Source organism: Bombina bombina, chromosome 6, assembly GCF_027579735.1.
Source record: "Bombina bombina isolate aBomBom1 chromosome 6, aBomBom1.pri, whole genome shotgun sequence".
Taxonomy (NCBI): domain Eukaryota; kingdom Metazoa; phylum Chordata; class Amphibia; order Anura; family Bombinatoridae; genus Bombina; species Bombina bombina.
The window spans coordinates 492,794,332-492,809,444 of record NC_069504.1 but is presented as its reverse complement, the minus strand read 5'-3'; the positions used below and the strand labels follow the sequence as shown (position 1 = coordinate 492,809,444).

The 15,113-nt window shown below is 42.4% G+C and overlaps 1 protein-coding gene across 1 annotated transcript in view; it reads right to left on the bottom strand.

The window, feature by feature from the left end:
* Positions 1-1,836: 1,836 nt before the first annotated feature.
* SIN3A (SIN3 transcription regulator family member A) overlaps positions 1,837-15,113 on the bottom strand; it is a gene marked incomplete at its 3' end in the record, with an annotated part of 448,744 nt that continues 435,467 nt past the window's right edge. The window contains 1 exon segment of the mRNA XM_053717346.1: positions 1,837-2,403. Coding sequence (XP_053573321.1) covers positions 1,837-2,403 — 567 coding nt within the window.

Genomic DNA, 15,113 nt, shown 5'->3' with positions numbered 1-15,113 from the left:
GACTTTCTGACCCTGAGACGCAACAACTTCTGCAACTCTCCAGATGTAATCCTTTGAGATTTTTTTTTTTGCAACTGGAAACATCCTCTTCACAGTGCGTTGAGACAATACAGACACACATGTCCTCTTCCAGGTTGATTCATAACATTTCCAGTTGACAGGAACTTCCTAATTATTGCCCTGATGGTGAAAATGGGCAATTTCAATACTTTTGCTATTTTCTTATAGCCACTTCCCATTTTGTGAAGCTCAACAACCTTTTACCGCACATCACAGCTATATTGATTGGTCTTACCTGTTATGATGAATGACTAAGGGAACTTGGCCTATGTGTTACCTCTTATTTATACCCCTGTGCAACTGGAAGTCATGGTTTAACAATTCCCCCTGTTCCTAGATGTACTAAAAAAATGTAAAATATCAAAGGGAATATACTTCAAATACTTTTAATATTAAAGGGACACTGTACCCAAAAAATTCTTTTGTGATTCAGATTGAGCATGGAATTTTAAGCAACTTTCTAATTTACTCCTATTAAATTTTCTTCATTCTCTTGGTATCTTTATTTGAAATGCAAGAATGTAAGTTTAGATGCCGGCCCATTTTTGGTGAACAACCTGGGTTGTCCTTGCTGATTGGTAGATAAATTCATCCACCAATAAAAAAGTGCTGTCCAGAGTACTGAAACCAAAAAAAAGCTTAGATGCCTTCTTTTTCAAATAATGATATCAAGAGAACGAAAAAAAATTGATAATAGGAGTAAATTAGAAAGTTGCTTAAACATGCTCTTTCTGAATTACAAAAGAAAAAAATTGGGTTCAGTGTCCCTTTAAGTTTTTTAAAAAAAAACAAAACAAAAAACTGTTGTGTTTGCAATTTTTTGATATCCATGAGAGCAGAGTATTTTTGTGTATTGTTTGAACAAAAGATCAAAAGGTTTAACAATAAAGACATTTTCACAGCTTTCTTTGCTCAAATTTACCCAAGGGTGCCAATATTAGTGGAGGGCAATGTAGGTAATATATAATACATGGTTAAGGGTTTTTGTGTGTAAAGTTAAATACCTTAAAGGGACAGTCAAGTAAAAAAAAAACAACAACTCATGATTTAAATAAGGCATGTAAATTTAAACAACTTTCCAATTTACTTTTATTACAAATTTTGCTTTGCTCTCTTGGTATTCTTAGTTGAAAGCTAAACCTAGGAGGTTTATATGCTAATTTCTTAGACCTTGAAGGCCGCCTCTAATCTGAAAGCATTTTGACAGTTTTTCACCACTAGAGAGCATTAGTTCATGTGTTTCCCATAGATAACATTGAGCTCAGGCATGTGAAGCTCCTAGGGAGTTAGCACAGATTGGCTAAAAATGCAAGTCTGTCAAAAGAACTGAAATAAGGGGGCAGTTTGCAGAGGCTTAGATACAAGGTAATTACAGAGGTAAAATGCGTATTATTATAACTTTGTTGGTTATGCAAAACTGGGGAATGGGTAATAAAGGGATTATCTACCTTTTTAAAAAACTAAAATTCTGGTGTTTACTGTCCCCTTAAGACCAATTCAGGTTTATGATTTGAAATATTTAAACACACACTCCATGAAATCTGTAATGTGGAAGTTGAAATCTGGCCAACAAATATAGAACTGGCAAACTAGTTAAAAGAGGGTCATATTGTGGAGCTGCAATCAGGGCAGGAAATAAAAGTGACACTTAATAGTCAACAAGGAAAACTTCAGAATCTGTAAAAGGATACTTAAAGTAAACATTTTTTTATTTTTTTTTAAATATAAAAACTTTACCATGAGAATCTTACTGAACTTACTTGGCTCTTTTAACCGAAGCTGGATGGCAGGGCTGTCATTCTTGTCCCTTTTAAGGCCCAGTACCTCTCGCTCCCACTCCCTTTCTCTCAACTCTTCTTCCACCTGCCTTTCTGCCTGGCTGTAAATGCGCAGAAGGCGAGAGCAAAGAATCTGGTGCAGGCGTAGAAAGATGTACCAGTTGTTGTTTACATAGAAAAGATTGTATGCGTCCTCTACCCCTCGCAGTTTTTGTGCTGCTGTGTTTCCAAACATCAGCTTGGCTTTCGGGGGACTACTCCCCCCATTACCACCCACCCCATTGTGCTTTTTTAAAACCCCTTCTTCAGTTTCAGGTGCCTCCTCCTCCTCCTCTTCCTCTATATCTGAAAGTTCTCCACGCTCTGAGAAGAGAAGATCTGGTATGAAGTGATAGATTATTTGTTTAATCTTGTACTTGTCCTCCTTTTGTATACCAGCCTGTCGCTTCACATGGTGGATGATGAGAGAGGCAGCATCTTCTAGAATCTGCTTGTCCTCATACATCAGGGTAAGATGGGGCCCAGTGGGGATTCCAGAATTATCTTCGGATGCTTGTTCCTGCCGCTAAATATATAGATATACATATATAAAAAAAAAAAAGAAGAAAAAAAAAAAAAAAAAAAGAACTAGAGTACCAGATTTCACCAACAAAATAGAACTTTTCACATAAATTGCAGTATCAGAACATTTTCTCCCATATTACACAGCAAAAGAAAGTGTCCAGTTATTTTAATTCGAAGGTGTTATACCACTGCAGGAATTTGTATAGATTTTTGCTTTAAACACGGGTAATTACAATATTTAAGAGCATTTTTTAAAATACAGCTTAAAAAGGGACATTAAACTGCTGGATACAGCTACAGTAAAATGGTTACTACTCACCATGCTCTAGTTTTTATTGTGCCTGCAGCTCTCTACAATCCTATCCTCTTATCTGAACCCTTCAAATATGAGCTAATTAGTGAAACTCTGCCTCTTCACACTGGACGCTGCCATCTTGGAATTTAAGCATTCTTGTAACTTGTGGCAGATTCATATATCAGTGATATTGTCTTCTTGACAAGCCGTATCCTGCACTTTATTTTAGAGTGCACAATATAGAGTTAGGAGTTCTAAAATACTTGCAGTGCATGCATTGCTCTTTATTCTTGAAGGGTTTTTAATTTTTATTTGAAATAAATACAAATGTTATGCAGCTTTTAAAATGTGAAAAAGCAAAAAACAAAACAAAGTATGCTTACCAGATAATTTAATTTCCTTCTGTATAAGGAGAGTCCACTGCATCATTCCTTACTGTTCGGAAATACTGAACCTGGCCACCAGGAGGAGGCAATAACACCCCAGCCAAAGGCTTAAAGGGACACAGAACCCAAATTTTTTCTTTTGTGATTCAGATAGAGCATGACATTTTAAGCAACTTTCTAATTTACTCCTATTATCAAATGTTCTTTATTCTCTTGGTATCTTTATTTGAAGTGCAAGAATGCAAGTTTAGATGCCGGCCCATTTTTCGTGAACAACCTAGGTTGTCCTTGCTGATTGGTGGATAAATTCATCAACCAATCAAAAACTGCTGTCCAGAACCAAGAAAAAAAACCTTAGATGCCTTTTTTTATATAGAAATAGCAAGAGAATGAAGAAACATTGATAATAGGAGTAAATTAGAAAGTTGCTTAAAATTGCATGCTCTATCTGAATAACAAAATAATTTTTTTGGGTTCAGTGTCCCTTTAAATAGCTCTCCCACTTCCCCCATCCCCCAGTCATTCTGCCAAGTGAACAAGGCACAGTAGGAGAAATATCAGGGTATAAATGGTGCCAGAAGAAAAATATAATTTATAGGGCCGCCCATCAGAGAACACGGGCGGGGGCCGTGGACTCTCCTTACCAGATCATTTAATTTCCTTCTGTATAAGCATAATTTATGTTTTCCTTCTTAATATAAGGAGAGTCCACTGCATCATTCCTTACTGTTGGGAAACTTATACCCAAGCTCTAGAGGACACTGAATGATAACGGGAGGGAAAAAGAGAGAGGCGGACCCTAATCTGAGGGCACCACAGCCTGCAAAAACTTTCTCCCGAAAGCTGTTTCTGCTGAAGCAAAAACCTCAAACTTGTAAAATTTTGAAAAAGTATGTAAGGACGACCAGGTAGACACCTTACAAATCTGATCCATAGAGGCCTCGTTCTTAAAGGCCCAAGAGGAAGCCACTGCTCTAGTAGAATGAGCTGTAATCCTTTTAAGAGATCTATGTCCCGCTGTCTCATAAGCAAAGCGGATAACACTCCTTAATCAAAAAGATAAGGAACTCGAAGAGACCTTCTGTCCCTTACGCTTCCCAGAATAAACAACAAACAAGGAAGAAGTTTGTCTAAAATCCTGAATAGCCTGAAGGTAGAACTTAAAGGCGCGAACCACGTCAAAATTAGGAAGCAAAGGTTCCTTCGCAGAAAAAGAATTGGGACACAAGGAAGGAACTACAATCTCTTGATTGATGTTGCGGTCTGACACGACCCTGGGAAGAAAACCTAACTTGGTAAGTAGGACAGCCTTATCAGAATGGAACACCAGATAAGAAATGCTCACATTGCAAGGCAGCAATCTCCGATACTCTGCGCGCAGAAGCAATAGCCAGTAGAAAAAGAACCTTCCAGGACAACAATTTAATGTCAATGTCATGCATAGGTTCAAATGGAGCCCGTTGCAGAACCTTAAGAACAAGATTTAGACTCCAAGGAGACGACTTAGATCTAAACACAGGTCTGATCCTAATCAGAGCCTTAACAAAGGACTGTACATCTGGAGGCTCTGAGAGTGCAGTAAAACAGATAGGGCCGAAATCTGTCCCCTCAGGGAACTGGCAGAAAGGCCCTTCTCCAGTCCATCCTGGAGAAATGATAGGATCCTGGCAACCTATACTTTATGCCAGGAAAATCCACGCTCTTCACACCAGAATAAGTAGGTTCTCCACACCTTATGATAGATACGAGTAACCTGCTTACTAGCTTGAATGAGAGTATCAATCACTCTCAGAAAAACTTCTCTTGGCTAGGACTAAGCATTCAATCTCCATGCAGTCAGCCTAAAAGAATCTAGATTTTGATGAACAAAAGGGACTTTGTTCCAAGCAGAGCCCTGCGACAAGATAACTTCCATGGAGGAGATAACATCCTCAACAGAGCTGCAAACCACATCCTTCGCGGCCACAATAGAGCAATCCGCATCACTGATGCCTGCTCCTGCTTGATGCGGGCCACTACATGAGGAAGAAGTGGAAACGGCGGGAAAAGGTAAATTAGACTGAACCTCCAAGGCACTGCTAATGCATCTATTAGCTCCGCCTGAGGATCCCTGGACCTTGACTCATATCTGAGTAGCTTGGTATTGAGACGAGACGCCATGAGATCTATCTCCGGCGTCCCCTATTTGTTGCATATCTCCGCAAACACTTCGGGATGGAGAGACCATTCCCCGGAGGAAAGGATTGTCTGCTGAGAAAATCAGCTTCCCAGTTGTCCACACCCGGAATGTGGATTGCCGACAGCGAACAGCTGTGGGCCTTAGCCCACTCCAGAATTCGAGATACCTCCCTCATTGCTAGGGAGCTTCTCGTTCTCCCCTGATGGTTGTTGTAAGCCACCAAGGTTATATTGCCTAATTGAAATCTGATAAACCGGGACAAACCCAGAAGGGGCCAAGCCTTCAGACCATTGAAGAGTGCCTAAGTTCCAGAATGTTGATTGAAAGCAAGCGTTCCTCCTGAGACCACAGGCCCTGTGTTTTCTTGGCACCCCAAACAGCTCCCCATCCTGATAGATCTGGACAGAGCCACCAAGAGAGCGATTCTCTCGCTCGGTTGTCCAGAAAAATCTGTTGAGAAAGATCCAAATGATCGAAGTACCACTGCCTCAGCATGCACAGTTGCAGCGGTCTGAGACGGAACCTGGCAAAGGGAATGATATCCATGCTGGACACCATGACACCAATTACACCGAGCCACAGAGGGCCTTAAGGAGGTGAAGCAAGCTTGCAAAGTCTCTGGTCTGTTAGAAATATCCAGGCAAAAAAGGAAGATATCCAGAATGGCTCGCTCAAAAACACTTTGTTAAAAGTATACCAATGTGGGCTGAACAACATACAAAAATGTGTAAAAATCACATGTAGAAAAGAGCAGCACACATCCCGGCTTAGCTAGAAAGTGTTTTTGAGCGAGCCGTTCTGGTTATCTTCCTTTTTTGCCTGTCTGTTCTATGGACTGTTCCACTGGGCTCTCACTACACATGTCAAGTCTCTGACCCCCAACCCGGATATGCCTATGCTACAGCATGAAACACACAGTTGGAGGATAACACTGAGGAGGACACACAGTTAACTGGTAAGCGCTTAAGTGCTGGTTACCTGGAGGATGGTAATTGTTTCCAGTCTGCGAATGTTTGTTGTTTATTGCAAGTGAACCGTGTTTATTTACTCCATACTGGTGATCCACTGTATACTGCTTTTCCTAAGGCTACCGTTAAGGACGGACTTGTCACGGCTAGTGCCGATAGCTCATTTGCCGATTGTCTGTTAGAATTATCCTCATGGATATGGAGTCTATTAAAGTACCCAGAAATTCTACCCTGGTGTTTTTTTTGGTTTATCTTCCATCCATGAGATCGAAGAAGAGAGAAGAGATTCCGAATGGTCCTCCCCCAGACGAAAAAATGGTGCTTGTACCAGAATATCATCCAAGTAGGGAGCTACTGCTATACCCCGGGTTCTGGCAATGGCTAGAAGAGCCCCTAGAACCTTCGTAAAAATCCTTTGAGCAGTAGCTAGCCCAAACGGAAGTGCAATTAACTGGAAGTGCTGGTCCAGAAAACAAACCATGGGAACTGGAAGTTATCCTTGAGGATTGGAACGAGAAGGTAAGCATCCTTCAGATTTATAGTGGTGAAGAACTGTCCCTTCCTGAACTAAGGGAAGGACGGTCCTTACTGTCTCCATCTTGAATGAGGAGAGGTTTAAAAATATCCCTTTGAGTGCTAAGCTGGATTTAAGTTTATTATCTTCAATTTTTTTTTTACATTATTCTCCCCCCATGGATCCTGCACGTCCCTGAACCAAGCGTCTAAAAAGAGCAACAGTCTGTCCCCTACACAATCCAGAGCCGAATCGGGGGTCACCTCTTCATACCGATTTAGTCTCTGTGGGCTTCTTGCGCGGCTTGGATTTATTCCAGGACTGAGCCGGCTTCTAAGTACTCTTGGTTGGCTCAGGCTTAGCGGAGGGCTGCTGTCGTTGGAATTTATCAGAACAAAAATGAGAACTTTGTCCCTTAGACTTGTTCTTTTTATCTTACGGCAGATAGGCACCCTTGCCCCCCGTGGAGTCCAGGCCTGGACCAAATAAAATCTTTCCTTTAAAGGGAAGGGAAAGAAGTCTGGACTTAGAATTCATATCCGCAGACCAGGACTTCAGCCAGAGTGCCCAACGGGCCTGAACCGAAAAGCCAGAAAACTTAGCATTTAGGCAAAAGAACTGTATGTTTGCATCACAGATAAAAGAATGTGCAATTTTAAAGGCTTTAATTCTTTCCTGGATAACGTCGAGGGGACCCTCCACCTCGATCAATTCCGATAAGGAGTCGCACCAGTAGGTAGCTGCTCCAGCAACCGCGGCAACGGCTGCTGCTGGTGGAAACAAGTCCCCTGTATGTTGAAACATCTTTCTTAGAAGAGTTTCCATCTTTTTATCCATCGGCTCTCTAAACGACGAGTTATCCTTAAGCGTAATAGTAGTATGAAGGAGAAAAGGAAGATCCAATTTTGTCCCATTCGTTCTTAATAATGTTCGCCATCTTTACAGGCACAGGAAAAGTTAAAGGCACTACCCTGTCCTCGTAAACTCTGTCTAATTTAGGAATCAAAGGTTCATCAGGCAGCTTGGCCTCGGGAACCTCTAATGTAGGACTTCCTCTAAAGGCTGGTTCTTCCGCAGCAGGAGGCTTAGAGGAAACAGGCTCCGTTCCAGAAAGTTCACCCTCTGAAGCCTCAGAGTGCGACTCATCCTTAAATAACTGAGGAAAAGCAGAGAAATCCAATAAATTACACGATGACCCCGGGGCAGGAGAGCTATGCTTAACCTTGCGCTTATCAGGGCGAGGTAAAGCACTGAGAGCCTCAGACACTGCCGTTTTTAACCGAGCGGTAAAATCTGATGGTAAAAGGCCCTCTCCAGATGGAGGATCAAGCGTGCTACGGGAAGCTGCGTGTGTAGAAGGAGATGAATGTACGGTATGCACCTCACGGGACTGCGAGTCCTCTGAGGTGGATGGCTCAGTGGTACTAAAGGGGTTAACCTTCTTTGACTCCTCACAATATAAACAGGTATTACTATTTGGAATAGAGAGAGTACCCTCTAGTATCTCAGAATCCTCCATAGCTTAAGCTAATGACAGTAGGACACAGAAATTAAACTATTTTTATTTCTCAAAAACGGCACCTTTATACTCCCAATGGCTGGGGCACTCACCACCTCCTAGACCCAGACAACACAGAGAAATTGTGTCTTCTCCGACAGCCAGCTCGGTCAGGAAAGAGGAAATGAAAGCGACACCACTCCCGATCACATGGTGCGCAAGGCAGGACCGCCCCTGCTATGAGAAAAAGTGTGCCAAGCTACGCAGCACTAAAGGTGAAAGTAAAACCTGTGCGTTCCAGCCATATAACAGCCTATGAGTCCGATAAAATCTCACACATAAAGCAGCAACAACAAAAAAAAAATCAAAGCATCACATTTGATTAACTCAACTGTTCAATAACCTCCCTCAGGAGGTATTAACCCAAGATTCTATTAAGATAAAAGGAGCTACACTGTGACCCTGTCTTCTAGCGTTTTCAACATATGTAAAAATTTAAACGATCTTACCAGAATCCATGCTGTGGAACAGAAACACAGCCTCTCAAGTGTGACAGTCTTGTAGCATGGCTCCTGACATGGACTTGAGTGAGAAAAACAAGCAGGCAGTGAAACTCAACAAAACGGATTGCTAAGGAGCTGTTAGCAGGCAGTCTGAATGGGTTCGCAGAAAGACTCTCCCTGCATCTCCAGACTAACTCATCAATGCTGTGAGAGGCTGACAAGACTACTGAAAACTCCAGTCCCATAGCAAAGGGCAGATACCCCTCCTAGGGAACAACTCTGAAATCTGACAATTCTCTGCCGTCCTCCTGTGACGAAAGGCATAGAATGACTGGGGGATGGGGGAAGTGGGAGAGGTATTTAAGCCTTTGGCTGGGGTGACTTTGCCTCCTCCTGGTGGCCAGGTTCAGTATTTTCCAACAATAAAGAAGGATGCCGTGGACTCTCCTTATATTAAGGAAATGTAGCTTGTGTTTCTATTGTGCAATTTAATCTGAAGTGCAAGGTATAAAACCAGTATAAAATAAATTATGCTTACCTGATAATTTAATTTCCTCGATGGAAATTAAACTATCAGGTAAGCATAATTTATGTTTTCCATCTAAAGGGGAGGAGAGTCCACGGCTTCATCCATTACTATTGGGAACATATACCCAAGCTCTAGAGGACACTGAATGAAACCGGGAGGGTAAAAGGTGGACCCTAATCTGAGGGCACCACAGCCTGCAAAATCTCTCCCCCAAAAACAGCTTCCGCGAAGCAAAAACATCAAATTTGTAGAACTTTGTAAAAGTGTGTAGGGAGGACCAGGTAGCCGCCTTACAAATTTGCTCCATAGGGGCCTCATTCTTGAAGAACCAAGACGAAGCCACAGCTCTAGTTGAATGAGCCGTAATCCTCTGAGGAGGCTTATGTCCCGCTGTCTTATAAGCCAAGTGAATCAAGTTCCTCAACCAAAAAGACAAAGAAGTAGCAGAGGCCCTTTGACCTTCACAGAATACACCACAAAAAGATGTAGACTGTCTGAAATCCTTTGTAGCCTGAAGATAGAACTTCAAGGCACGAACCACATCCAGGTTATGAAGTTAACTCACCTTTGAAGAAGAAGGGTTAGGACACAAAGAAGGAACAACTATTTCCTGATTGATGTTACGGTTAGACACCACCTTGGAGAGAAACTCCAACTCAGTGCGAAGTACAGCCTTATCCGCATAAACCGCCAGATAAGGAGGATCACATTGCAAAGCAGCTAGTTCAGATACTCTGCGTGCCGATGCAATAGCCAACAGGAAGGAACCTTCCAGGACAGAATCTTATTGTCAATGGAATGCATAAGTTCAAACGGAACCCTCTGCAAAACCTTAAAGACTAAGTTTAAGCTTCAAGGAGGAGCCGACTGTCTAAAGACAGGCCTGATTCTGGACAGAGCCTGAACAAAAGATTTTTATGTCAGGGAGCACAGCGCGTCTCCTATGCAACAAAATTGATAATGCCGAAATTTGTCCCTTTAAGGAACTAGCGGCAAGACCCTTCTCCAAACCATCTTGGAGAAAGGACAGAATCCTGGATACCTTCCCCTTATGAGGATATCCATGCTTCTCACACCAGGACAAGTAAGTCCTCCACACCTTATGGTAGATGTGACGAGTGACTGGCTTCCTTGCCTGAATTAGAGTATCAATCACACTTTTTGAAAAGCCTCTCTTGGCTAAGAATAGGCGTTCAATCTCCACACAGTCAGCCTCAGAGAATCTATATTTCGAAGTTGAAAGGGGCCCTGTGACAGCAGATCCCTGCGACAGGGTAACTTCCACGGCGGAGAGGATGACATCCCCACCAGATCTGCAAAAAACAGCCTCCGCGGCCACAAGGAGCAATCAGGCGGCCGGGGCCCGCTCCTGTTTGATGTGTGCCACTATGCGAGGTAGAACAGTGGAAAAATGTAAGCTATGCTGAATCCCCAAGGAACCACTAAGGCATCTATCAGCTCCGCCAGGGGATCTCTGGACCTCGACCCGTATCTCCGCAAACACCTTGGGGTGACCATTCCCCCGGATGAAAGTATTGTCTGTTGAGAAAGCCCGCTTCCCAGTTGTCCACACCTGGAATGTGAATTGCTGAGAGCAAGCAGTCGTGGGATTCCGCTCACTCCAGAATTGAGACACCTCTCTCATCGCGAGGAAGCTCCTCGTACCCCCCTGATGGTTGATGTAAGTCATGAGGTAATGTCGGTCTGGAATCTGATTAAACTGACCGACTCCAGAGAAGGCCATGCCTTCAGAGCATTGTAAATTGCTTGTAGTGCTAGGATGTTGATCGGAAGGAGAGACTCCTCCCTGGACCGCTTTCCTTGTGCCATCCTGGCACCCCAAAAAGCTCCCCATCCTGCCAGACTGGCGTCCGTGGTCACAATCTCCCAGAACCGTCACAAGAAGGATGTCCCCATGGACAGTTGCTCCAGACAAATCCACCAAGAGACGGAGTTCCGAATCCAAGCATCCATGGATATCAGCTGAGATGGATCTGAATGATCGCCGTTCCACTGTCTCAACATGCACAATTGAAGAGGTCTGAGATGGAACCTGGCTAATTTGATGACATCTATGCTCGACAACATGAGACCTACCACCTCCATACATTGAGCCACCAACAGTCGTGTGGAGGACTGAAGGGCAAGACAGGTGGACGCAAGCTTCCTGCGCCGCTGATCTGTGAGAAATATCTTCATGGATAGAGAGTCTATTATCATGCCCAGGAACTCCACCCTGTTGCTGGGAACCAGGGAACTCTTTCCTGAGTTGATCTTGCAACTGTGAGATTTGAGTAGAAGAAGAGGAGCCCTCAAATGATCCTTTGCAAGAACGAACTACGGCGCCTGAACAAGGATGTTGTCCAGGTAAGGCGCCACCGCAATGCCCCTGCATCTGGCCACTGCAAGCAGCGCCCCCAGAACCTTTGTGAAGACTCTTGGGGCCGTCGCCAGACCATAAGGAAGGGCCACAAACTGGAAGTGTTGGTCCAGAAACGCAAATCTTAGGAACCTGAAGTGGTTCCTGTGAATTGGCACATGAAGGTAAGTGTCCTTCAAGTCTACTGTTGTCATGAACTGCCCCTCTTGAACTAGGGGCAGAATAGATCTAATCATTTCCATTTTCAAAGATGGAACACTCAGAAATTTGTTTAAACACTTTAGGTCCAGAATCAGGCAGAACGTGCCCTCCTTCTTTGGAACTACAAAAAGGTTGGAATAGACAAATAGACCCCTTTCTGCTAGGGGTACTGGTACGATAACCCCAAGAGAGGCGAGATCTCTCTCACACTCTAAAAAGGCCTCTCTCTTCTCTGGTCTTGAAGACAGGTTTGACAGAAGGAATCTGCCCTCGGGCGGATGGGATCTAAACCCAATCCTGTAACCCTGGGAGACCACTTCTAGAACCCAAGGGTCCTGAACGTCCTGCAACCATGAAAAAGCACTAACGGGCGAAACGCGTGAGCAGACAAGACGCCTTTTAAATGAATTACACTCTGGCTAGACTCTGTTAAGCTAGTAGCACCAGATCACTCTAAATTTGTGATTACATAGTATTTACTTGGGGTACTTATTCTATGGTCACTGAGGTGATATTTCAATGGGCATAATACTGATAGACTAACAGTAGCAGTTTAAATTAAGATTGAGACAATCAGTATATGTAACCGTTTGGAGGATATGTAAACCAACGCTGTCGGCATTATATGAAGTAATAACTAAAACATATAACCTAACAGCGATCCTCTAACACTGTGTTGCGGCTAACAGGGAAAAGGGAATAATATAGTCATAAGGTATTTTTTATACAATAGCGTATACGTTACACTCCTTACGCTACAATATTAATTTTATACAGCTACAGTGTTCTGGTAGTAAGGATACTAAGTATAAACGGACTACATTAATGCGAGATCGCCACTTTGTTGTTGTGGTTAAGGAATAGGAAAGTAACTCTATAGACTTTCTTCATACATGCAAGTTATCTATTCCTAACCTAAGAACTAAGGGGCATTTATAATAGGAGCAACAGTGGCGCTATACCAAGGGTCATAATCATAACTACAGCTACGTGAGCTGAGTGATTAGTTTCAGTAGAGACCATCTAATTGCAGCATAAGAGTATTGCGGTTTGCCTATAGTGAATTATATATATATATATATATATATATATATATATATATATATATATATATATATATATATATATATATATATATATATATATATATAAATAATACACAGTTAACAAATCAATAAAATTGATGGTGATAATTGAACCATGGACATTTATATCCAGTCATTGTATCAACCAGTTGATGCAGCGTCCACATATTAATCAAAGCACTAACACCAGAGTGCTTTATATACATAGTTCTAGCTAGTTACTGCTACTTCATTATATTAGGGGCTTACATAGCTCAGTCTAACCGCATTATTAACTTGACTAAAGAGACCTCAGCTACTCATATGTATTTTAGTGACCTGCTAAAATATGGAATATAAATAAATAATATACAAACCATTGTCACAAAGCACCACATCTCAGTGTATATGCCTCAACCGAAAGATTATGGTGGGCAATGCAGATCAAATATAATTTCTGTCAATGTACTATATAAATTGACATCCTTATTACGGATAGATATTGCATAACCACAAAGCTCAGGGTTAGTGACAGAAACAGTGTTCCTATCGAGTAACTAACCAGTCCAAGTTACAAGTAATCGTCTGCCCCACAGGCATAACGAAAAACAGACCTCATTACTTAATAAGATCACAAAGTACTTTAGTCCCAAATAACCAGCGCTGTTACCTATGTCACACCTTGACACCTCTCCTATTATTTTTCAGGGGTGCAACAGAGACCTTTACTGTACATTCCATTGCATAATTATATTGTGTCTATTCTAGTACTATAGTGCACATAGTACTCAGAATTCGAATCATATCTCCATAACGGACCATGGAAATATGACGACTACACTGTGGCTTATAGCACTTGCTACACACATTAACAAGCTTACGGGGTGACAATTACTTACAATCAGGCCACATATACGACTGATATAGTCACCTCCAAGCTAGATCATTACTCTGGGCACACTAGAGTGTATACATTTTAACCTTCTTTTGTTAATCTTTTTATTATCTACCTAATAAAAGTTATGTTTTAAATATCCGGATACTACCAACAAAAGTCTGGGCATAGAGTGCTAAGGTGCATAATTTCAGTGGATTTCTTTTTCCACTATTCTCTTGGTGTCCTGCAACCATGAGTCTGAGAATAGAGATAATCTGCCCCCTACGTGATCTGGAGACCGGTCGGGGGCCGCCCCTTCATGCCAATTTCGTCTCGGCAGGCTTCTTGCTCTACTTAAACTTGTTTCAAAGCTTTTGCGGCAGGTTGCTGGCGCTGGGCCTTGTCTGCAGCGAAAGAGACAAAGTTTATTTAGGCTTAGCCTTCTTATCCTGCGGTAGGTAAGCTCCCTTGCCTCCCGTAGCCATGGATATAATTGAATTCAATCCTGGACCGAACAGGATCTTTCCTTGAAAAGTCAGGGATAACAGCCTCGCCTTAGAGGTTATGTCCGCAGACCAAGATTTTAGCCCCAGAGCCCTGCGCGCTAAAACAGAAAAACCTGATACCTTAGCATTCAGGCGAATAATTTGCATATTGGCATCACAGATGAAAGAATTGGCGATCTTCAGCAACTTAATCTTCTCCTGTATCTCGTTGACGGATGTCTCCCCCTCGACCATTTCACACAGGGATTCACACCAATATGTTGCAGCTCCAGCGACCACCGCAATGGCCGCTGCTGGCTGAAAAACAAACCCTTTGTGCCGAAACATCTTTCTCAACATGTTTTCCAGCTTGTTATCCATGGGCTCTTTAAACGAGGAACTATCCTCGAGGGGAATAGTCGTCCGCTTCGCAAGCGTAGAGATAGCCTCATCCACCTTAGGGATGGTCCCCCACAGCTCAAGCTTAGTTTAATCAGCGAACAGTAAACCTTTTCTTGTATTATCGATTCACTGTTGCGGTCTCTGCTGCATGTTTGCTCTCTGTCAGACCCCTAGTCCAAACAAGCATTTATGGGTTGCTATTAGATATAGTAAGTCAAGTTTTACAAAAGCCACACAATTGCCTCTCAAATGTTGAAAATAAAGTATAAATTGTGCGACTTTTGTAAAACTTGACTTACTATATCTAATAGCAACCCATAAATATGCTTGTTTGGGCTAGGGATATGAAAGAAAGCAAACATGCAGCAACAGTAAATCGATAATAAAAGAAAAGATTCAATGTTTACATCAGGCTGCTGTCGGCATTAGG